Raw genomic sequence first — 25913 nt, forward strand, 5'->3', positions numbered from 1 at the left:
TGGTGTGCCTGGCTGGTGCTGATGGAGAAGTTATACCCTCCCATGGCACCTACATGTTTCTGAGCCCTCATTAGGGCTTCTCATCACTTAAAGGTGGCCTCAGGTTGGTCCAGGCTCCATCTGCTTCTCCAAAGGAGGTGGGGACTGTTGTGTTGCTGGTGGGAGCCCTGTGGCAAGCTCTGCCAGAGGAGGTTGGTGTGATCCCCAGCTCCCTGTGCAGGATGCATCCTGGGATGGGGTACATGTACAACCAGATATACCCTGGTTTTAGTTCCACTTCTCTCTGAGCTGACAGCAATTAGCTTTTCCTTATTACCTGCAGTTTGTGCTGATACCTGTTTGGAGAGCTGACGTGTGCCCTATTATAAGCAATAAAAAAATGCTAACCCAGATTTATGACCTTATAGACATAAATATCAGTATTTTGCTGTGATGCACCCTGCTTCACCATTCCTGGGTGAAGGGATTGTGCACAGCTTTCCTTTAACACCTTCTCTAAAAACACGTTATGTATGTATATACATATCTATAACTAAGGAAAAAAGTATGTGTGGATATATTTGAATATACGGATGTATGTGTGGATATATATATGGACGTGCATATATATCTCTATGCATCTCTTGAGATATCTCTACCCCCTGTATATAGGTCTATATAGGTGTATTTAGAGATGGAGATGTATATATATAAGGAAATATATAGGGTGCATATAGGGGTATATGTATAGGTTTGTACGTATAGAGACACCCCTTCTTACAACCCCGTATATATATCTCCCTATATATGATGGGGAGATACATATTTGTAGGGTGTGCGTGCATATTTATGTAAATATATGTATATATGTGCATATACACCCTTTGTAAATATCTGTCTGTCTGTCTGTCTACCTACACCTTGGGGGACGGCTCTGTGGAGAAGCCCCTCACACCCACAGTTTACCCATCTCGCCTCCTCCCCAGGCTCCCCACCCCACCCCGGGCCTTCTTCCTCCTCCTCCTCCTCTCCCCCGTCCGCCCACCGCCCCTAGGGCGGGGTCTGGCCGGGAGCAGCAACGCCTTACCACGCAGTTTGTCCCTGCGCTGCCCCCATAGCTGCCCGGCGCGGGAGTGACGGACAGCGCGGGGGACGGGCGGGGGTTGCCATAGCGACATGGCCTAGGCCGAGGGGCGGCCTGGGCTCAGCCCCGGCGGGCGGGCGGGGCGCGGGTCGGCGGCGAGGGCCAGGGCGGGCGGGGCGAGGCGAGGCCGGGCCGGCGGCTGGAGCAGGTGAGGGCCCGAGCGGCCCGGCGGAAATGAGCCATGGCTTCAGTGAAGGTGGCTGTGCGAGTGCGGCCCATGAACCGCAGGTGAGTGCGTCCCGGCGGCGGGGCAGCCCCGGCCTTTTCCGCGCCCGAGGAGCTGCGCAGTCCTGGGCGCAGGGCTGCAGCCCCTGAGCCGCTGGTGCTCGCAGGGGGTGCGTGAAACTCCGTGTGCTACCTGTGCAGGCGGTGACAGCTATGACTACGGTGGCGGCTGAGGGCGGCTGTGTCTGGGACCTCAGGGGTGTCTTGGCGCTGGGCTGAGCGGCTCTGCTAGAGAGGACTTTTCCCCGCTGGGCTGGGAAGTAGCTCCTCCGTTGTGCTGGAAGGTGTGGGCCCTTCCCTGGGAAGTTCAGTCTTTCAAGCATTGTTTTTTCTGATCGTTTTAGAATGTGAAAAAGGCTGCTTTAGTGAAGATGGGGAACTATTAAGAAATAAGGACCTGCCACGGTGGTACAACCAGGCTTCTAAAATGTAAAAGCAAACTGCGTACTCCTTTCATCTAGCAATTGCAACCCCTTCTGCCTACTTGAAAGAGAGACATTGTTGTCTAGTTCATTTTTAATGTCAGCTTTTCTGGAGGAACCATTGTAATAAAAGGTTATTTGTAAGCTACTTAAGCTCGAAGTCTAAAAGAGGCAACCTGCCCCATTTACTGTATTGACAAGAGATTATCACCGGCTTCCTGAGACGTGTTCAGGAAATAAACAGAGTTTTCTTTGCTGAAGTAGGTGCATAATATGTGCCATCGGGTTACTTTTTATGATCTAATGTTAAGATCTGTGTATAGAAAATGATCAGATTCTTCTGGCAGTGCTCTCACTTCTCTTGTAGCCAGTTTAAAAAAAAAAAAAAAAGTTTTAAAAGCGTGGGCAGCCAATCAGTCTCCCACCCATCCTTTCACTGGATCTTATTCAGATATTAAAAAAAAAAAAAAAAAGAATTTGCCAAGTTCTGAAAGTTGGTCAGTATCTTGTCAGTTTCAGTTCAGTGAGGGCAAAATAAATGATGATAAACTTGATAAAGGCTGGAAGGCTGGTTTCAAGTAGTTTAGGCAGTTTGATGAAGCCAAGCGGCTAGAGGTCTGAGTTGATGAATAATCTTTTCACATCCTCTGGCTTTTCCCCCTTCCTCCCCTGAGTTTAAACATACGGTTCATATAGATTTTTAAAAACATTTTATGCATACAGTTTTTGTTCAAGAATCTCTGACAACAGGTGTCATAGGCATTTAAAATGAACTATTTGTAGTGTTCTGGTAGCATGGAGAAATTTCATTTGTGGAATAGAACTGATTTGCTAAGAGACCGAAGAGAGAGGGAAAAGGAAAGCATATGATGGAAGGCGAAAGGCCTTGTAATGGTGATAAGCAGTGGAAACACCAACTGATAAAGTGTGACTAGAAGTTTGCAGTGTTGTAGCAAAAGAATTTTACAGACAGTGAATCTGGACCTCGTGTCTAGAATGCACATGGGAACATAACTTGGGTGGAATTAAATCAGACCATACTGAGAAAATGATGAAAAATGTGGTATGATGGAAAAGAGCTGAAGGACAGAGCAGGCAGAGGCCTGCTGTGATCAACATTGACTTTAATACCATACCCTGGGTGGCAATGAGTAGACTGTGAATAGACTTATTCTCAGAACTACTAAGTTTCTGAATACAGAATTAAGCAGACTGGGAAAAGCCTTCCTGTTCAGGTTGTTCAAACCTTGTTGTTAATGGGATGGTGCTTGGTGCTTGTAAAACATTATCAGGAAGCTGGATTCAGTGTGAGGGGTCATTGCTTTTAAGTCTTGAGTTTCCAGAGGCACCCAGTACACCAGTCAGGCAGTGGTGCTGGGGTTAGTGGTTCTCTTTTTCAGTCAGTATTAGATTTGTGTGTTGTATAATGTAAAACTGAGATACTAAGCCCTAGGGGATCTGATAAGTCTTCCTATTGCAATAGTGAAGTTATAGTGAACTGTAAGCCACAAGCAGTAATAATATTTTGCTGGTAATCGTTACCCCTGTACATATATTCTCTGAATATATATTCATCTCTATGGATGCTGCAGTCTTATGGAGGAAGGACTTTTTTACCTGTTTAGAGGAACTTTCCCAATTTTGTGTTTATTCTGTGGCACTTATTTTCAGAATCTTGAATGTGATGCTGTACAGAGTTAAATTTAATTTTGTGTGTGCCTCCAGATTTGCTTGGTTTGTTCAGAGCTTAATCATACAATGCAGCTTATTTAATGAGTCATTTTTAATTAGAGAAGACAAAGTTAATGAATGGTTATTGGTAAGACTTCTGCATTATGGAGCAGTTGTGCTGTGTGGTGTCATAGTGCTGCTAATTGTGTAATAAGTCATGAACATGGATCTTGGAATGAATCATGTGATGAGAAGAGGGCTGTTGTTTGAGGATTACTTGCTCTTCCATTGCTTAGATGACAAACTTAAGTATTTTTTTTCCTGCTGTGATTTATTTTTACTTTTCTCATTCCCTGGCTTGATCTGGAAGGAATTCATTCATTTCAGTGCAGTTAAATCCCTTGACCATTCATCTCAAAGTAGTTAACATCCCAAATTGTGTTAAGCATAGATTAAGCTTGAGTTTTTTGACTGTATCTCTGCTTAGTATAATAAAAATTATGTCTAATGGCTTTACAGTTACTGCTTTGAAACCATTTGTGAGCACGAGTTGAGAAAGTTAAGTTACTTGATCAGACTTCATTTGTACTTTGGTTTCCTTCATTCAGTACGTAACTGCAATGACAGTCAGTCTGTGCTTACATTTTTATATTTCTGTGAAGTTGCTAGAAACCTGCCAGCTGGCAGAAGACTAGGTTTTCTTCATTGAGTAGAAATCTGCAGGGAGGTGAGATGGGCAATTGATGTATTCTTCTCTGGCAAATTAATGGGTTTGGTCATTGGTATCTCTAAGTTTAATTTTCCAAAACAGTCACTAGAAATATTCATTTATTTTCTTCTAATTTGGAGGACTTGACAGATTCTAATTTGGAGAATCTGATATCTGGTCCCACAAGATGCAGTTTCTAATCAAGATCCTGTCATTCTTTAGAATGGCTGTTTCCTGAGGAATCTTGTGGGATTATAGAGAAGTGTCATCAGCTTTGAGGCACGTTGCTGTTAATTTACTGAACAGGAGACTTTGGGCTACTGGTTGCTTGTTGTTGTCTTCTTCATAGTGTGAGATACTTGGAATCCTGTTAAGCTCAACCTCATTCTAGCTCTCTGATTTGTCTTAGATAATGTATTTGCATAGTTCAAGTAAAAACATTGCTTATGTTAAAGCTGTTGAGAGTCTTTAAAGAAGAATGAGGGAGTAATCTTTTCTTCCTTCCATTTTATGGCATGTTTTCTCTATGTGAAAAGTAGAATTCAGTTAGTGCTCATGAAAACCACTTTTACACTTTTCTATCAGTTAAATGAAACCATCTAAACTATGCTAAGTAAGAGAAAATGTCTTGCTGTTTAATAATGGGGATATCAACTTGATTCTTCCAGATACTATCACCAGTTCTTATGCCCCACAATTTCTTACACCTGATGGCTCTGTTCTATTTGGTTTTTAATTTATCAAGTAGTAGAGAAAAACAAGGTTTTTCTGATTTTAAGTATTTTTCATCTGTTTCTTAATTTTGCATAAACTAATTACAGTATTTAACTGGCTGAAAAATGGAACAAGAGTTATATGCTGTCTTTACTTACAGAAGATGCAGCTAATATAAGAATGTGGATTTGAACTGCAGTAAGTTTTCCCCCATGCTTATCACCAGCTCTTGGTGGTTTAAAATGCATATTTAAATGAGCGGTGTAGACTTTCCCACAGCTCCATTCTTATATCCAATATAATGAAATAGAAATTTTCATTTGATTTAATTTTTAAATGATGAGTTTTTAAACCTGCATGCATATGCTCCTGAGGTTTGCTCTCCAAACAGAAGTGAGTGATAAGGATGGTGTGTCAGTGGTTGTAGTGGTAGTTACAGTCATTCACAAATACTGTGTGAAGATTTCCAGCTTTTATGTTTGATAGTAAAGAGACAGAGAAAATATGTTTTATTGTTTAGAGGAGGCTTTTGTGTGACGCTGGGATTTGTTTGGATTAAAACCCATACTGATGATGATACTTTAATCTACAAATATATTCTGCATGATTATTCATTAGACATAAGGCTGGCCCTCTTTGTTCTACATTATTACACCTCTCATTTATGCTTGTAAGTCTAAGTAACTCGTCTGCATGCAGAGCCAGAGTCAGAGTACCTTGGGAAATTTAGGATCAATGTTATATTATCTTTAAAAAAAACCTGCTTGCACAATCCAAGCCTTAGTATCAACAGCAGAGTTTGAAACTGCTCAAATATAGCAATGCAAAGGACAGATAAAATAAGCTGTTTAATTTTACAAGGACCATGTCACTGGAGTGTTTTTGTAGCAGCAAGAGGAGATAAACAAGTAAACAGTGAAGAGCCAGCTGAAATCTTAATTTTCATTCCAAATGTTTACACATTATTTTGGTAGAAGCTTATAGGGAGTCTGAAAGTTGTAATTAACTATTCATGCTTTTTAGAATAGAGAAGCAGAAGAAATTAATGGAGAACATAATACAGAATTTCCGGTGCGGGGAAGAGGGAAATTAATTTTTCTCATGACAAAACCTGAAATATAGGTTACTGTGTGTATCTTTCGTTTTCATGGATTTGTAAGAACAGTGTCGTGACAAAATGTGGGTAACATCGGTGTAACAAAGGTAGAGTGAGAAAAGATGGCAGTGATTATGAGCGAGGATACACATAGTTAAATATCATATTTGTCTCTGAAGTGCATGGTGAAATTTTGCTGTATCTGTTTCTGAGCACTGATTGTTGGTTGTTGCTCTTAAAGGGGCATCCAGAGTGAAAACAGTAACATAACTCAGCATAGACCTGGCCAAGTGTTGCAATACTGTCACTTTCTGTACTACAGTACTGATGGAGATGTGATTTATTAATAACCTGAGTTTGCTGTTTCTTGTGTTAGCTCTTTGAACTTCTGATTTAATGATGTTGCATGTGATTTGATTTATAATTATCTACAATTCCTTTACTATAAAAGAAATGGAAAGATCTGTAAGAATAGGTGAGGCTCTGGTGTGTCTGGGCAAGTGCACCTTTCACTTGCCCTGCCTTTATTGTGAATTAGTAAAAATCCAATGAAAAACTACTTTGATACTGAATTGGCAAGATAAACTAACTGTTCTGAATGCGACTCTTCCCATTCTGAATGCGACTCTTCCCATTCTGAATGCGACTCTTCCCATTCTGAATGTGACTCTTGCCACATTTTGTGTCCAAAACCTTGAACTCATTTTATGACCTCCAGCAGATTTATCCCTTTGTGAAAGTGGTCGGAGCAGATACACTTCTCAACCTGGAAGCAAGTTTTGTATGTATGTGTATGTAAGGACCTTCATCAGCGTGCTACTTCTGTTGTTAGCTTGGACCAGTGCATAAAGTTCTTTGATCATGTGAAGTAGATACTAAGGTAACTTAAATTCTGAAGTGAAAAGTGTTTTTAGTTTTGTAAGGTACATTAAGAAATTGTTTTATTTTCTCTTTATTATCTCTCATTTTCAAAAGGAGCAGACAGTAAGAAGAGCTTTATTCTAAAAAATTCTAAAACACCTTCTCAGGACAGGTCCCTCTAGTACAGAGAGGACCAGAGGAGTGAGCGTTTCATAACAACACATCATGTCACGTTCATAATACACATCATGTCTACTTAATAATCACTACCTTTTACCTGACCTGGGAGAAGCTGTACCTGACAGATGGGCTATGGTTGGCAAAAGCTTGGTGATACCTGGTGGGTATGACCAGGTTCTTGGGTGGGATTAAGAGCAGTGGGCTGTTTCATTCATTTGGTCTTGGCAGCTCAGCACAGTGAGGCTGCCAGACATGAAAGAGCACAAAAATCTGGTACTTGTTCAGTTTTGAGAAAGAAGTGTAAAATCTGTTCTGTGTTTTCCAATAGGTGAAGTGAAATGATCATTGTGTGTCCACATGTTTAGGATGCAGGACTTTAAGGGGAGGTGGATAAAACTTATGCGTGCATATTCTGAAGGGGCTGTTGGTCCCTAGTTTTGATGATACCTGACCAGCGCTGGGGAGGGCTCTGCTTGTTAAATTTTAGAATGTGTTTTCTTTGACCATGGGTACCATCAATCAAGTGTGACATAAACATATGTGAGTATGTAAAAATGCCTTTAAAGATGATAGAAGTTTCAGTGATGGTAGTTTATTGCTGTTGTTACCATCTTCTGTAGCTCTGGAATGAAGATACACTTGAGCTGTCAGTGTTTGCTAGGAAATGTGGGTACTATGTATTGTGAGGCTTCTCTAAATGGTATCCTCTACATGGAGAACAGAAGGCTCTTTTATGCGGATCATGTATTTGAGAAAGGGGTGTAGTAAGCTGTGTTATAAGGCTGCAAGCAGACCATTTAAAATTTTAACAAAGGCTGGAGAACATGCTGTTGAGGCAAATGAAGTAGAAGTGACAGGTTCCTTGCAGCAGTGTTGACTCAAACTTGTACCGACTAGGAAAAGATTAAAAAAAAATAGAGAAGAGCCTCATGGTTATACAGAAAAGGCTTGGTTGTCAGTGGCAAGAATAAATAAGAGATGATAAAAATCTTACAATCAGTGTGGTAGGACAGGAGATGGTTGAGTTTCAATATTTTTTAATTATTATTTATTTTTAAATTTTTTTCTCAAAAAGTTAGTAACTAGTAGATAAATAGTTCAGGCTTGGTTATGTAGGAATGGAAGAAGCAGCAGTCATGAGGGGGGAGAGAAGGGAGGATGCCGAAGTTGCATAACGCAGTAGTTTAAGGGGAACATTACAAATATAAAGCACAACAGTTGTTCTCCGAAGAGTAAGTTGCAAATCATCCAGCCTTATGTTTCCTAAGGGGAGTTAAAATGCAGTATTGGGCACCTGTGCTAAGGAGTGGGTTCTAATGAGAGTCTGGCCTTCACTAAAATGAGAAGTTAAAGCCAAATGGAGAATCTAACACCAAGGATAGTACTTTGCTGGGAATTTGGATGCCACAGGTCAGGATATTCTAGAAAAACTTGTTGGATTCTCCTTAGGCTTTTCCGCAGTAGCGAATGCCAGCAGCACTGAAGCAAGCTGAAACTTAGAGGTACAAGCAATGGCAGCACTCTGGTGGTTGGTTTCTATTGAGATTCTCACCTGTGCTAAAGTATATGGTTTTTGAATATCAGTGGCATGTTTTCCTCTTCTTTCTATGCCCTTTTCCTTTGTGGTTAATCTTTCAAGTTTTTCTGCTTAGAAGTGATTAATTTGAACCTAGGAGTGTGCTGCAATCACAGTGCAGTTCTTGCTTGTGAATGTATTACAGAACCAAACACTGAGGCTATGGCTGGAGCTTCCCCCAGCAAGCCCTTGGGTCAATATCCTGTGAAGTCCTGTTTCTGGGACCTCATAATAATGATAACAATAATTTACATCTGAATTCTGTTGGAAAAAATTAACAAAAATTATGGGAATCATTGATTAAAAAGCCATTGAGGCAAATGTGCACTCTTTGTGTTATAACTACTGGAATAAGTTAGGTGATGCAAATCAAGAAATATTTGAAGGGTTTAAATGTTGAGAAGAGGAATTAAATATTTAATTATGGCTCCTTCATAATATCTCGGGAGTGATGGAATAAAGCTATTAATAGATCGGCTTAAAGAATATCTAAGGAATTACTACTAATGAGATAGTGCAGTTTGTGGAAGAGTCTCCCGAGGGGAATGAAAGCCCAGGCAGCTGGGAAGAGCCAATTTCTTTAAAAGCAGCCAGTACTGGAAATGATCTTGCTTGAATGAGAAGTTGAGGCTAGTCCTGAGTGACTTTTAAGTATCTCCTGCACTTACCTTTCTGCTTCTGACCTCCTCTGCGGTGTTTTTTGCAGAGCTTTATACACAGGAGAGAGAATAAATGGGGTATGCAATCTTTTAAGTGGGATCTTCCTATTTTCATGTATCAAGCAAGATGTATCAGGGAGAAAGAGTCCCAGGCGCAGAGCTTTATCCTTGTGTCAGTGGGCAGCAAAACTAGAGCAAACTTGACCGCTGGGGAAAGGGCTCTAAGGAATTTCACCAAAATACTGGGTTCCTATTGACTGTGGAGTTAGTGGCTGGGAGTGACAGTTAATCTTCCATAAACCAGCAGAGACTGGGAAGCCCACATATAGCCTCTGTTTACATGTGCTAATTTTTCTGTCCTTCTTAGTGCTATAATGCAAATGTGTCAGAAGGTTTTCAAAGCCTGTAGGATTTGGTACAATCGCTACCTTGTTTCATCTGTCCCCCTCCCTGCCATTGAAGAACAAAGACCTTCCAGTACCAGCGGGGCTGTAGCAAACTGGCAGCATGGGTAAATGTGGGGCAGTGCAATTAAACTGTCCTCATTTGCAAATCCTAATCTCCAAAACTTTACGATTTTGCACATTTTGAACTTAAAAACCTAGCTTTAGGCTAGTTCATTTATTTCAATGTTATCAAACACATTGCAAGGTTACTTACGTACTATCATCAAAACAGTGAACCATGAAATACTTCAAAACATCTTTTAGTGGAGAGCTTCCTGAGACCAGCAGAGGGAAAGGTAATGAGTGTCTCTGTATTGTCACTTTCCTGATGAAATGAAGCAAGAAAAAGTTGAGTATGTCAGTTTCTCAGGATCTGCTTATTTGAAATTAAGATCAGTTTTGAAATAAATGGCATTAGCACTCAGCTGTTTTAACCTAACTAAACCTTTGGACTTGCAGACTCTGAGGTCTTGAGTATCTGAAAGGCAGGTATTGTTGGGAAGAACAGCTGACTGAACTGAAGAGCAAAGTCCTCTATTTTGCAGTAGCTATGAATACAAAGCCAGGGTTATTTATTGAGAAAAGGGTTTTGGAGTTATCTAGCAGAAAGAGGGCATATGTGGCGCTTGGCATCCTAATTGCTGATGGTCTGAAGTTCTAATTGTTGAAAACTCAGGCACTTTAAACACTGGCTTTAGGAAGACTCTTCTTCAAAGAGTTTTTATTGTAAATACAAAGAAACAGTGAGATAAAGAACGTGGAGTGTACCCATCATTTTTCTGTATGCTTCTATATTTGAAAGATATTTGTACTTGAATAAATGAAGTGCACTGTTGTAAATCCAGATTGCTTGTATGTGTCTAGCTGAGAAAAAGGATGGCAGAAGAACAGCCTTACGGATTGCTAGGGTGGCTAATAGATCTGTGAGGTCAGGCACAACTTTTGGTTTTTTTTCTGAATTTCTAATTTGAGGACCCAAAAGACAGAGGCACTGCAGAGAAACAATGTCATTTAATCACATTTTGCTGTACAGAGAAGGTTAAGTCAGTACTGTCTTTATGGCTTGGAATAGCAGGAGTAAAAGAAGGAATCAGAAGAAACAAGATATTAAAAGCAAAATATCATGTGGGCTAAAATCCAAGAGTCCTAGAGAAACTTCATAGTCTTATAATTACAACAAAATCCCAGGGTGTCATTCAAATCCCTTTTTTTAAAGTTAGCTGTTGCCAGTGATTTAAAAATTTGCATTATGTGGCTACCCACCAGACCTGATCCAAGTTGTTGGGAGGTGAAGCCTACCTGTAATATTAATAAAAATACAAATTTAAAAAGGAGGTTAGTTACACTGTTTAATATAGCGACCAGTCTGTATGTGCTACTAGCAGTGTGCATAGTTTTCCCCAAAATGCTAGTTATCCTTTGACACAAGACAGCACAAGGACACCAGAACGTTTATTTTCCAGGAGAATCTTACTGCTGTAGATTCAACTACTGCCTTTCAGTATTGTTGGAAAAATTTATTCTTATCATTAAAGGCATTTTAGTCCAGGTAGTTCTTCATGCAGAACCAGTATGTGTGTACTAGTGTGTAAACTACAGGAATATGTCTGTTTCATGAGATTTACTAGATTTTCTTGTTTCTATGCTCTCTGTCCTCTCTGTCACTCTCTGTCACAGCTGCACTGTGAAGAAGGTTCAGTGAGTAGCAGAGCTCACATTTAACTATTTGCAAAGTTTTCCAATGCTTTTTATAAAACCAGTGTCACAAAATGGAAAGTGGGTATCATTTTAAGTTTGCATGAGCAAATTATTGGGATGCTGCTGATCACAGAAAACCTTATGCACACACAAAATGTGCTGTATGACAAAACTTTTGGAGTACCGACTATGTGCACAGTTTCTTTCCCTTACTGAGACACAATCACAGTTATATACATAGAGAATTGTTTTAACTTCAACGTCCAGGGTTCTGTTTTGCTGTTTTCTTTCCTGTCTTCTTGAGTTGACACTTGAGAGATTGCATTGCCTGTCTGTCAGCCAATCTGGTCCCATCCAGCAGCTTTCGAATCTGTTGCCAGATGTCAGCCATATTTGACAGCTTGGTAGAGGTCTGGAAGATAATGAAGATGTTTTGTACAGAGAAAACAGGGATCTGCAGAGCTCTCCCTAATGAGGGGGAGGTTGAAGCCCTTTACCAACTCTCAGGATCCACCTAGGAACCCCCTCTCAAACCAGACACAAAGGACACCTGGTTGCAGTCTTGCTGCTTGATGTACAATGTGTAGTTGTTAACTTTTAGACTGTATTGGTATAATACAATCATGGGCTTGTAGCTGTGTCAGTCAACAGCATAGTGTAACTTGGAACCCAGGATATGTTGGTCTATTGCCCTGCTATGAAGATAACTGATTTTTATACAGCATAATTGTGTAATACTGATGACTCAAGCCATAGTGGGTTCCTGATGTCTTGTGACTAAATCAGATTACTTGTTATGATTTTACATCTCAGCCAACATTATATTGAAACTACTTCTTATTGTTGTTTTTGGAGAAAATTATTTATAACCCAAAGGGTGAAAAAAAGGGTCTGTATACAGAACACTAGATGTATGTTTTTAACTGCACCTATGGACTTATATTTTTTAAAAATGTAAAAAGTTTAAAAAAACCAATTCGATAAGCATCAAAGAAGTTAAAGCCCCCAGAAGTCCCACCTCTGGGTAGCAAAGAGAAATTGTGTGATATTTTACATTGTGGCAACTTTACTTTTCCTGTCGTTACAGAAAGTAACAAAGAATTTCTTGTGTAGGAGGGTGATTTTTTGACTTTCTAAGCCTGAATTGAATATTCTCCTTTTAAGAGTTATTCAAACAAGGGAAAGTGTTTCTTGGTCTCTGTAATTCAATGGAACATCAAGGCATATTTTGACACAGAGGTGTAAAGCAATTCAGCCAGTGCCTGTGTCCTTGTCTGCGCAGCCTTGGAGGTTTGCTGAAGAGGTCTTTTGAAACCCTGTTTGGGAAAACTGATTGTATTTTCTGTCCTGTCCTTTTTTGTTTTGCCCTCCACTCTCATGGCCCAGTGGAAAGCCTCTTGTTCCTTCTCTTTTTGAAGTCACATCTGTTATTACAGTAATCACAACAGTATCAGTTTAATGGAAAACATAATAGCATTATTTTCTAATGGGATAAATTGTAATAAATGCTCTAGTGTCTGAATAATACAGAATGGATTAATTAAAAAACCACTATTCAGGTAAGAACCCTCCATTGAAAGACCTTAAAGGAAGGAACTTAAAGATGGAAAAAGTAAAAACACTTTTTACATGTTGGTAACAGGATTTTTCTAAAGCTCCCTGATTGATTTGTATTTGAGGAAGCAGTGCTTTTCCATGTTCTTCTTTTCTCTCTGGGAGGATCTTTAGGGTGTCTTGTGGAGGACTCGGTAAGTGATACAATGAGCAGGGATCATGGAAAGTTCCTTTGTAATCTGGAGATACTGCTAACATTTGGCTGCCTGTAGTATGATTTCAATTAGATGACCATGGAGGTGCAAAAACTGCTCGTCTTTGCCCTGAAAATACACAGAGAGCATAAGGGAAAGAGAAAAAGGAACTTGAAATGGAGATATCTATCTGGGAGCTTCTACCAGGAAACTGCTGTGTTTTGATATAGCTGTTGAGTCACCTTCAGTTTGGGGCAGTTCATAAGCCAGGTGCCCCATGTGATGAAGAGAAATTATTAAAACTTTGCTGAAGTAAGAGCTTTACCAAGTTAGCCCGTTACAAGACAAGTGTAATATTTCTTTTATGTGTAGCTTGATACTATTATTGATTACATTAAAATAAAATGCCAGGATTATTTGCTGTACTGTTTCTTTTTTTTTATCACCTTTATTTTTTTCTTTCCCCTCTCTCCCTTGCAATTAATTGCTAGATGAATAGTTGAATTTAGCAATATTAGAGAGCTACTAGTAGCACTGGGCTGATGTATTTCCTGGTGTCTCTGCCAAGAAACTTGCCTGCTTGATTGCTTTGTAGTTTGGTTAGGGGCCACGGGATCACGGGTTGTTTCTTTCCCTTGTGATCCTGGAAGTTCACGTGATGTATGAAACAGGAATGAGAACAGCCTGGAGGCTGGACCTGAACACTGCTGTGTGAGCAGATAGGGCTCGAGGGGAAGGGAGCTTTCTTAAATCATCAAAGCATTAATTGTGAAATAGTTTTGGCGGCTCGCCCTTTATGTTGCTTTGTAATGAAGGGGGGGCTGAGCAAGGGCTGGTGGTGCCTATGGATGCTGGAAGAGCAGTTCCAGAGTAGGGTTCTTCTGTGCTGAAGGTTCTCAGAAGGGCACCCAACACTGCAATACAGCTGTTTACAGCCAGAACCGCTAATTAAGCTGGAACTTGCAATCAAAACTTTTTGAAAAGGACTTGGCCTCTGCTGAAATGCATTAAATGAGTACCTGGAAATGACAGGCATCATGCAAGCAATTGTTTTTTATGGGATCCTCTCAGACTCTTTGTGTGTAAAATAAATTATAGTCAGCTGTCTCATGCTAAAAGGAAGCCTTAGCATATGATTCCTGTTCCTGGCTTATGGACTGATCTTGGTTGTCTTCTCCCTATCCCTTTCTGTACAAAAATTCTATCATGATTTCTTTTATTGGTTAGTGCTTTAAAAAGCCTATATTTATTTTGTTTTTTACTTTCAAATCCCCATTCTTTAATAAAGTTTAGTAGTACCATTATTGGTGTTATTACAAAAATTAAGGACAGGGTTTCTCAGAATTTTGTGTCGTTCATATGTGGGTGTTAGACTGTAAACATTTTGTATCAGTTTTCCATTACTGAATAGCCATAGGTTTTGCAGTAGGGAAAGCTGGCTAGGTCTGGGAAAGAAAGCACAAACATATTTTATACTTTCTCCTTGTATACCTCAAGCATGAAGAAATCCAGACAAAAAGCAATAATTCAGGCCCAGACTACTTCCCACCCTAGAGACTTTCCAAACTTCCTACAGGAATCAGGTTACAAATTATATTTGAAACAAATTTTCATAGTCAAATAGGTCATTTAATTGATCCATTTTATTTTTCATACCTTTGTTAAGCAGAGACTGTTCAGGAGGCAGGGTGAGTAGAAGCTATGCACAGGCTGTGTTACTGCCATGTAAAATCTCTTTCCTTCTAAAAATTATCATTGGAAGCCTCGCCATTTCCCTGTTTATCACTCATAATTGTATTTTAGTTTTTGAGTCTCTTAAGTGTAGACCTAGTAAAAGCTACTAAAGGACAACATTGAAATGTCTGAAGAGTATCTCTTAAGGCATGCCTCTAATGTTTTCCAGTGGTAGATGTAAATTCAGTTGTATAATTAATGCTGTAATTATTACAATTATATGTTTTATTAGCTTAGAAAATACCTTAATGTGTTGATATTTAAATAAGCACTTTTATTTGCTTGATCTTTATTCATTAATGTAGATTTCAAAATAACTTTTTGTTGTTCTTTAGAAATTCATACCGTGAAACTGAATGTGACTAGAGGGTAGCTGCACAGGCAGGTGATGAATGTAGAGCTTGTGCTGATCCAGTGCACAAGAAAGAGAATGTCACACTAAAATCCTGAAGGCATTTCTGCTGCTGCTTGGAAGAAATTTCTTTTCCGTTTTGGGTTGGTGCAAGTGGATATACTGTGATTGCCAAGATACTGTGCAATATGGTAAAACAGCACTGTATTAATGGAAAACCATCTGCTTTTCTTGCACTGATCAGGCACTCCAGTTTGTCAGGTGACTGGGGAGGTGTTTTTGGAACAGGTGTGTCTGTTAGCTTTTGAGGAGTGAGGTATTATATGCAGTATATAGCAATTTTCCTCTTCAGGTTGTTTTTTTCATGTACATGTTTCTGAAAATGCAGGAGATGTTATGCTAAAGATTGTAATTCAAGAGCAGCCTATGTTTAACTCTTATTACTAATTATAATGAAATCCCATCTCTGTCAGGTAGGTTGATACACGGTGGTTTTAGAAACTATGCTAATAACTTTTAATGACACTTCTGAAAGCAGCCAGGGACAATTGATGTGAAATAGATATGGGTGCATGAAAACGCTGCTTTAGAACTGGATTTTGTTTTCTTTTTTGGGAATTGTGCTCTGGGAAGCAACAAACCTGTGTAACACTCCCTCAGTAGCAGAGCCTCTCCTACACTGCCATGGTGTGTCACAGCTCAAAAAATACATTGAATGCCTCCTTTCTAAGAGAGTTTTAAATACTGGTGGGTTGTGGCTTACATGTTTATCGCTGTTACTTAGGCTGTGTGGGTAAATGGGGACTACTGCTACCAGGGTGGTGGTAAAAGGCAGAGACTTTTCTTGTAACCTTGTTTCATGTTTCATTAGAGCCACATAATTGGCTGCATGGGGCTTTGGATCAGAGTACTTCAAATTAAGAACAAACCACCTAATTGACCTGTAGAGTCAAACTTTTGAAACGGGTCTCTCCATGCTGCTGCTCTATCTTGATGAAGGGATGTGGAGGCAAGCCTTATTACTTCAAACATATCCCATACCAATAAATAAACATTGGTCACAACAATTAAAAAATAAAAATTAGTTCAGCTGCTAATTGGCTGTGGCAGGCAATGTATTGAGTGGAAATATAACTGTGGAGTATTGCAAGATGTTATTTAACTTAAGTCTTGTTTTTTTTCTAGGGAGAAGGAACTTAATGCAAAGTTTATTATTTCAATGGAAAAAAATAAAACTACAATCACGAACTTAAAGGTGAGTAAACACAATTTAAAAGAGGAAGTCCTAACTGAATAGCTGCCAAGGTATGACTGAAGAAAACATTAGTGAGACAGAACACTGGGGAGAACAGCCCTTAGTTTATAAAATTTGGCCTTGAAGTGTCATCCTTTGGGGAAACAGGTTAAATAAACTATTCTGCTACATCGCTGTTTTCTGAAAACCACTCTGTAGGTTGTATCTCATAGTTTTTTCTAAAGTTAATTACTCTGGCCATTGCTTAGCTGAAAGATGAAAGCCAGCAATGGGTGTACATGCATGGTAGCTATTAAACTTTTGCCTCATCTGCAGAAGGTGTCTTCTGGATTTCCTGTGAAAATTAATTAAACCCAAAGTGCCCATCATGTGCTGTGGTATTTTGATGGTACATTTTAACGTTTCTCTCAGCAAGAGAAATCATGCACAGCAAATAGTTTTTTAAAAGATAGTTTTCAATGACAAATATATAAAAAGGAATTCCAGCATGTAGTTTGTCTACACCGATTCAGATAGCAGTGAATACTGCTGAAGTAAAGTGCTAGCTGTCATGTCTTAAGCATGATGATAGCCTTAAGCAGCAGGTATGTGACACCATTTAAATTATGACTCCATGTTGAAATGCTGTTCACAGTGCAAAGGTTTCTCTGGCTCCTATTTATTATACGTATAGGACAATCTCTTATTATGATCTGAATTTCACACAGAGAACAGATTTAACTGAATGTAAGTATTGTGACAAAGTGTACTGTGGTGTTAAGAGCAGGAAGCTAAAATTCAAATAGTTCCCATTGTGCTGTCATGTAATGTGACTCTCCTTTATGCTGTAGGGTATGTCTGTTGCTGATTTTTTCACTGTTGTTGGACTAACAGGCTAGCCTCTCATTATAAATTTATACACGTGTGTAATCCTATGTTAAATTTACATTCTGATTAGTTATTGAAAACGTTTGTAGTTATTTCATTAGGATGCATTGTACCAGCTCTTTTTTTCTTTTATCTTCCTTTAAAATAGGTACCAGAGGGTAGTACTGGAGACGCGGGACGAGAAAGAACTAAGACCTTTACCTATGATTTTTCGTATTTCTCAGCTGACAGTGAAAGTCCCAGCTTTGTTTGTCAAGAAATGGTAGGATTTCTGAATGTTAATAGTGTTTGTAATTAATTTTCTCCCTTTCCCTTTTCTTTGGCTTGAAAGCATGTCTCCAGGAGTGGTGTAAGCAGAAAAATTTTGTATTCTTTGATCATGTGATGATCTAATCAACACTGTGATACTAATATGGGACTGTAAACACCTTTCTTGGGGGAAAAAGAGTTCTAGCACAGGAATTAGTGGGACCTGTTGATAGAGCTTTAAACTAGCTTGGAAGCAGGTAGAGGACAATGGTGAATAATGGCTCAGTCTCAGATTGGACGTTAATTGGCCTAAGTGAAACCTGGTGGGATAAGTCCTGTGGTTGAAGCACCCTGTCAGATGGGTACAGGCTCTTCAGGAGAGAGAGATAGGGCAGAGGAGGTAGTGTAGTGGCTTTGTACGTTATGGAAGGGCTGGAGTGTGTGAAGCTCACAGTTGGCAATGGCACAGTTGAGAGTCTCTGGGTAAGAATCAAGTGACAAACAAATAATGTGGATGTCAGAGTGGTAGTATACTATATACCTCCTGGCCAGGATGAGGATGTTGACAACCTACTCTTTGAGGAACTAAGATATGCTTTTAACTGCCCTTGTTCTTATGGGGGACTTCAGCTGAGTGGAAATCAACTGGGAGCAACATACAGCAAGCACAACCCAGGCCAGAAGATTTCTAAGCCATCTGGATGACAGCTTTATGGAGCAGGTCATAAAGGAGCCAACTCAGGAGCATGCCTTCCTTGATCAGCTGCTCATCAACAGAGAGGAGCTTGTGAGTGAAGTGGAGATTGGAGGTTGTCTCTGCCAGTGACCATGAGGCAGTTGAGTTCAAAATCTCGTGTTGAAAAGGGGAAAACTGCCAGCACAACTTCAACACTTCACATAACACAACATAAGGAGAGCGGTGTTGAGGCTGCTCAGGGAGCTTCTGAGTCAAGTCCCCTTGGAAAATATTTTTTCAGGTGCTGGGGTTCATGCGTGCTGGTCACTCTTTAAACATCACCTCCTAAGGGCACAGGAACTAGACAATACCAAAATGTCAGAAGTCAAGCAGATGAGGCAGAAGACTAGCTTGGATGAACAGGGATCTGCTCCTACAAATCAGGCAAAAAAGAAAGGTGTAGCTCAGTGGGAGCTAGGTCAGGCAACATGAGAAGAAGACAGAGATGTTGCTGTCTACTGTAGGGAGAAAATTGAGTGGTCAAGGCTCAGTTGGAGCAGAAGCTGTCTGGAACTGGGGGGCACAATAAAAAGAGGTTTTTCAAATGCATTAACAGCATAAGGCAGTGTAGAAGCAACACTGGTCCTTTACAGGATGAGGATGGTCAGTTCGCCAACAGGGATATAGACAAAGCAAAAGCATTTAATGCATTCTTTGCCTCTATCTTCAACACAAATGATTGATCAAGGAGGCCTCAATGGAGGCCCATAGAGGGGGCCTGGAGGCCCATGACTACAACAAGAATCAGCCCTTAGCTGACTCTGAGCTTGTATGGCATCTACTGCTACAGTTAGATCCCTACAAGTCCATGGGACATGATGGGATTTATCTAAGCATCTTCAGAGAGCTGGCTAATGTCATTGCGAGGCCTCTTTCATTAATTTTGGGAGGTCCTGCCCATCTGGAGAGATTCCTACCGACTGTAAGCTGGCTGATGTTGTTTCAGTATTCAAGAAAGGCAAGAAGGACGACCCTGGAAACTGCAGGCCAGTTAGTCTAACTTCAGTGCCTGGTAAAATTATGGAAAAGATTATTCTGAGAGGTATCGAAAAGCACTTGGAGGGCAACACTGTCATTGATCACAGCCAGCCCAGCTTCATGACGGGAAAGTCCTGCCTGTTAAATTTAATTTCCTTTTATGACAAGGTAACCCACGTAGTTATCAAGGGAAGCCAGTGAATGTGGTATTTCTGGACTTCAGGAAAGCTTTTGATACTGCCTCTCATAGTATCCTCATGGATAAAGTGTCCAGCATAAAGCTGGACAACTGTATTACATGGTGGGTAAGCAATTGGCTCACAGGTCAAGGATAAAGAGTGACAGTGAATGGGGTAACATCAGGCTGGTGACTGGTCACTAGTGGGGTCCCACAGGGCTCCAGTCCTTGGCTCAGTCCTTCAACATCTTCATCAATGACCTGGACTCAGGATGGGAAGGAATTTTAAGCAAGGTTGCAAATAATACAAAACTAGGAGGAGCGGTCAGCTCCCTGGAGGGCAGGCAGGCCCTGCAGAGATGTTGACAGGCTAGAGAGATGGGCAGTCACAAACCACATAAAGTTTAACAAGGGCAGGTGCTGAATTTTGTACCTAGGTTGGGGCAATCTGGGTTGGAAATACAGACTGGGAAATGAGTGGCTGGAGAGTGGTGTAGCAGAGAGGGACCTGGGGGTCCTGGTTGGTGGCAAACTGAACGTGAACCAGCAGTGTGTCCTGGTGGTCAGGAAGGTCAACTGTGTCCTGAAGTGCATCAAGCACAACATCACCAGCTGGTCAAGGGAGGTGATTGTCCCACTCTACTCTGCACTGGTATGGCCTCACCTTGAGTATTGTGTGCAGTTTTGGGCAACAAAGTGCAGAAAAGACACCAAGCTATTGTAAAGCATCCAAAGGAGAACAACAAGGATGGTAAAGGGTCTGGAAGGAATGACTTATGCAAGTGGCTGAGGTCACTTGGACTGTTCAGTTTGGAGAAACAGAGGCTGAGGGGTGACCTTGTAGCAGTATATGAGGGGAGGAGATGGAACTGGAACAAATTTCTTCATTCCTGTGACTGAAGACAGGACTTGGGGAAATGGTAGGAAGCTGAATCAGAGGACAGATATCAGGAAAAGTTTTTTCAGCCAGAGGACAGTTGAGCAGTGGAACAAGCCGCTCAGGGCAGTGGTCATAGCACCAAGCTTGCCTGAGTTCAAGAAGCATTTGGATGATGCTCTCAGGCATGTGGTGTGATTCCTGGGTGCCCTACACAGGGACAGGAGTTGGAATTGATAATCTTGATGGCTCCCCTCCAACTCGGCAGATTCTATCATTGTATGTTAAGTGTTATTTTAATTACTATTTGCACAGCACATGGGAAACAAAAGGAATTTCCAAACCATGGGAGTGCAATTTCTAAACGAATGCTGTACAAGCTATTGTTTTGTGTTAATAATTTAATATATAATTGGAAGACTTTGTAGTTAAGCTCTTATCAAGTTGGTGCAGAATTTCCAGTTTACTGCACCAGTGGCATGGAAGAAAGGTGGTTTTCATTCATATTCATCTTGCCATAGAATAAAATTGATCTTGAGTGTTGGTAATGTGGTTGCCTATTTATCTTTGTTAATGATTGTTATATTTGTTCTTTTAAAGGGCAGAAAAATAATAAATGTTTTGTAATGTTTAATACTATGTGCCCCATTAATATGCCTCATAGATGCAAAATATGCTTTACAAAAGTTGCAGTGGGAGGGGCAGTTTACCATGGAAATATCTAGTTCATATTAATGGAAGAGAAATAGAATTTTGAGTTTACTGCCCCATTGTGGTAGAGTAGTCTCTCAGTCATTTGCTTCTGTGAAAGTCCCATCATAACAATATAATTTCTTCTAGCCTGTGTATTAAGCATGTGTTCAGACTGCACCAACTGTAAATCTCCTTTCTGATACCTCAAATCACTTTGCAAAATAGTCATGAATTTTAAAAGAGAGAATGCAGTCAAAATATTAGCGCATAAAGACTGGGTCAGGTTGTGAGGTAGAAACTTGGACACAGAGAAAAGAAAAAGAGAAAAAATAGAAGTTACTTAGGAAGGATAATTCAACTGAGATACTCCTTTTCAAATGACAAGCAAAAGGGCTTTGGCTGACCTTTACACTCCTCCTCTTTGAGAAGCCGAACAGATTACAGCATTTTAACTCCTTTGTCTATGTGGAGGTCAAGTTCAGTGTTCCAATGACATGCTTGCAACTGAGCATCTGTGATTAAAGAAATTACCCAGCACTCCTTCTTTGTAGCAGTGGCATGATTATACAGTATGTGCACTGTTCACTGTTAATAGAGACTTGTATGCCTTGGTTAATTTAATTCATGTATACTGCATTCTGGTAGCCAAAATATGTGAAGCCTCTCATGAAATTTTTGAAAATCATGTTTGGATTGGGAGACCCAGATTAATAGTTTCATTGGGAAAAACGCAGCACCCGTGGGAGTGTGGATGGAAATGGGGGATAATGGCAGCGAAGGGTCAAATCTTGAAGGGATACTAAACATGGCATTGCAGAGGAAGGTGATGAAAATGTCTACTGAGAGCTGAGCATATTAGATGAGAACAGACACCCATATAATGGGAAGTAGAAGGAAGTAGCAGTTGCAGAAGGCAAAAGAGAAAGATTTGGCTAGGAATGAGGGTGACTTACCATAGAGAAAATATATTCCATGTTTGCCAGCCTAAAGAGTACTGGTATATAAAGCCAATTATGGAAGAAATAGGGAGAAAGTAATGGATTGTTTTCTTACACTTGTTAAAGCAAAAACAAACCCAAATCAACCAAATAAACCCCTCCAGAAACCAAGAAACTGCCAGGATCACTGTAACATCTGCTTTTCAGAAGGGGCTAGGTATTTGCATAACATGAAGAGTTGGCAAAGATACAAGAAGTGAGTAGGTATTAACAGTAACGAAAAGTGAACAAAGTATCTGAGATGAGCTGAAAGAAATCAAAGCTATAGAGAGGAGTGTTGTGATTTTTTTCTTTTTTTTTTACATCTGCATGTAAAGTAGGTATCTGACAGAAAAAGATGTAGAAAATGTACTGTTGCAGTGCTGTAAACTAAATATAGTAGAAATATCTAGTACTTTATTTGAAGTACTAATTTCCTGTTCTGTAGTAAATAGTGCCAGTTGATGCCAATAGCTTATATTGTGACAGCTTATTGTTTAATATTTGCCATACTGGACAAATGAGTGGTGACAACTTTTTCTCTGAAGCTTCTGCTGTCTTAAACTTTCTTTGTGTTTAGGTTTTCAAAAATCTTGGAACAGATGTGCTTAAATCTGCTTTTGAAGGTTATAATGCTTGTGTTTTTGCATATGGACAGACTGGATCTGGGAAGTCCTACACCATGATGGGAAATGCGGTATGTTGTGTTTTGCAAATGTACATTTTTGTTTTATAGCAATACCTTGCATGCTATTGCAAGCATGTTTTAATGGAATTATTATTGCTTATCATGTTTGTATGCTACTGGCCCAACATGTAGCATTTCTTCTAGTAGTAATGAGAAGTTTTAGAAGCTGTTTCCTTTACAGCTATTTACAATTGGAAGAAGTGTCTTTAACGGAGTGATACTTTGTTATGCTGAACAAAAAGCAGTAGCTTTTGTTCAGCAGGAAACCCCAAAAATTTAAGTGTACCTCTGATCTTCTATGTTCAACTCGAGACAAAAAAGATGCTGATTTTGAGAACATGAATGATCAGCTTTTTCTGAAGAAATCTGTTTTTTCAGAGCTTTTTTTGAAGGGTCAGAAGATAAAATAGGTCCTGGTCCATTGTTTAGAGAAAGTTACCAAGCGAGGAGTGTAATCTGGGTATTAGAGTTGATAAATATAAGTTTCAGCAAGCCATTATGATTGATACAATAATTTTAAGTATTAAGTCCTGTTGAGTACTGCAATGAAGACCCTGAAAGAGGACGGTGTGCCACGAGGGGCATTTAGCAGTGTTGGGGTTAACGGTGGGAGGTTTTTTCTTGCAGTTGCCTCCAAGGACAAACAACCTGCTAAATCTTGGGTTGGCTAATGGAACCTGTTGGCAAGGCAAGGCAAGGCTCTGCAGGTTTCATTCTCCTTTAATCCCTGGGGAAAAAGAAATATCACATGTCTTCTCCCAGCAGAATGGAAAACAAGAATATTGCCACTTGTCCTTCCTTAGATCAGTCTTTTGAAATGTAGTAAAATTGGCTGGCTTGCTGCTTGCCTCCTTTATCTTAGATGAGTAAATTAGCTGGAAATCTTTCTTTTTTTTCAGTTGTCACAGAGTAAGTAGGTTTATATTTAACTTCAATATGGTAAGCAGAATAGACATTTGTAACCAGAAAAGATCTTATGACCTAAATGTGGATTTCCATTTTAGAAATTTATAAAAGTGACATTTTTATGAGACTGCCTCACTGTACGTAATGACTATTATCATCACAGCAAATTATTCATTTGCAAATGAATAGGTGATGAAGTTTGTTTGACATTATTCAATAATAAAGGTCTAATCTTCTTGCCATGATACATAAATACTTTAATCTGGCTTTGTACAGAGTGCGTAGAAAATATACTCAGCTGCCAAGTTAAATGCTTGAAAATCGATGGCCCTGTCAGAAAGACTTCAATGCTGTAAGAAAACTTGAACTGGAAATAAATATTCTTTTTTTCCCTACTTGTCCTTAAAAAGTATGAATTTCATTTAACTTACAATATCTGCTGTTGACTCTGGAAGGCTTCTTTTTCAAGACTGTGTGCAGCAGTCATTTTGAGAAATATGTGGACCAGTTAAAATAAGTCTTGAGAAGCGATACTGAAATAATCGGAGATGTATAAAATACAATAAATGAGAAAGTAAGACTGTGGAGGAACAAATGTCTCCCAAGATGGGAAAGGCTGCTGCAGAAAGAAAGGGAAAGGTAGATGGGCAAGAAACAATACATTTAAATTGCAGTAAGGAGTTTTCTGACTAGATAGTACAGAAGGAAAATGGGCTTTTAATGAGAATTCAGCTCCGGAATGAACTGCCCATTTTGGTTCTAGAGATTTCTGAGACTGGAAACTCTGTAACCTAGAAAAAAATGTCAGAGATGTAGTTGATTCTGCCCTGGAGCTGCAGGGAGTGGAAAGGGAGAAAATGTTTAAATACAGTTTCTAATAAAGAATGCACATTCTGCAAGATGTACATTTTACTGATAAAATATGCTGGGAACTGTGTGTTCTTTCACTCTCTCCTCTATATTTTCATGATTGAAGTTACTCAATTAGAGCTAATATATCGTATTTACAGACTCTCTTTGCAATTGCTAAATTATGTCAGACACTAATGACTTGCCTAAAACCTTGTGAAAGATCTTTCATGTTTTTTTCTTAAGCTTTAATTAAAACTACTCAGGTGTTTCCAAGTATGAGATGAAAGAAAGGATTTTTCCTTTTCTTGTATTTAAAAAAAATTAAAAATGAAATGTGTGTGTTTATTTCCAATACTGAACCTTGAAACTTTATCTGGAGGTAGAGATTGATAAATATTGGGAAAGGCTGCTCCTCTGTTACCAAAAGCAACTGTCTCCAAAATACCTGGCTGAGCTGCAGGTTCCTCCCATTATCTAGGTTTTTTTGTTTGTTTTAACCAAGGTGCAGTTGTGTGAAAGGCTGGGTATGATAGAAGGAGAGAATGGATGATTAGGTGGAAGAGTGATACTTGGTTTGAGAAGGAGAAGCACTTCTACCAAAGAGGTAGAAGCTGGTAAAGGGCAAACTGGAGGGGTGTGGTATGATTTTAAAAAGAGACTGGATGATGAATTGGGATTTATATCTGTGCAAAGGGAAGAGTAAGGAGCTCAGAGATGACACGTGAAAGAAGATTGCTGGGACAGAGATTGCAGGGTGAAGCTGAAGCATAAGTACAGAGGTGACCAGAAGCATAAGGACAGAGGTGACCAGCATGGGATCAGCCTGGAGCAAGCCTGGGCAAGAAGGATCAGATTTTATGTGCAGATCAGAGTAGAAGAGAAATCTTTGCCTGTGAAGCACTCATTCTGCCAGGATCTGGTGTGAGAGTCCACTGTCTTTGTGTTTTTCCTGCTGCCAGGAAATCTGTAGAATCTGCTTTGCCTGGGCTACGCTCACCGTGGATGTTTGGTCTGGTTTATCCTAATTTGACTCCTGTTTAATTACAAGGCCCCTAACTCTACACAGAAACATTTCTTGCCTCAGCAGTGCATAGCATTAGGATTAGTCCATGACATCAAATCTCTTACAGGTTTTTGAACTGGAGGCAAATTGCAGCTGACAGACTGTTTTGTAAACTGCTTCTGAGTTTTCAGCTCTGAGCCCAAATCTCATCTGTATGTGTATGTCCTGTCCCTTTATTCCTGGGAGCCACATTCTCTCATTTCAGCTCTGAAGGAGTGTAAGCTGTTGTCTTCCTGAAGTGAAGTGGGGAGAAAGTGTATTCAGCAAATAGTCGTCTACCTTTTCAGGCTTGCTGTGAACAGGGCAGTGGCAGCAAGCAGCTACTTGTCAGCTGAGATCAGAGCTGCATGGCACTCTCCTGCTCCTCTCCGCTGCCGGGG

General features: G+C 39.9%; 1 protein-coding gene across 1 annotated transcript in view; it reads left to right on the forward strand.

Moving 5' to 3' along the window:
• Positions 1–1256: 1256 nt before the first annotated feature.
• The window catches only part of KIF16B (kinesin family member 16B), a 132765-nt gene continuing 108108 nt past the window's right edge, over positions 1257–25913 (forward strand). Inside the window, exons 1-4 of the mRNA XM_030448245.1 lie at positions 1257–1351; positions 16400–16469; positions 17485–17598; positions 22605–22721. Of these exons, the coding sequence (XP_030304105.1) occupies positions 1305–1351; positions 16400–16469; positions 17485–17598; positions 22605–22721 (348 nt within the window). The 5' untranslated portion in view covers positions 1257–1304. The remainder of the gene's footprint in view (positions 1352–16399; positions 16470–17484; positions 17599–22604; positions 22722–25913) is intronic.

The sequence above is a fragment of the Calypte anna genome, chromosome 3 (assembly GCF_003957555.1).
Source record: "Calypte anna isolate BGI_N300 chromosome 3, bCalAnn1_v1.p, whole genome shotgun sequence".
Taxonomy (NCBI): domain Eukaryota; kingdom Metazoa; phylum Chordata; class Aves; order Apodiformes; family Trochilidae; genus Calypte; species Calypte anna.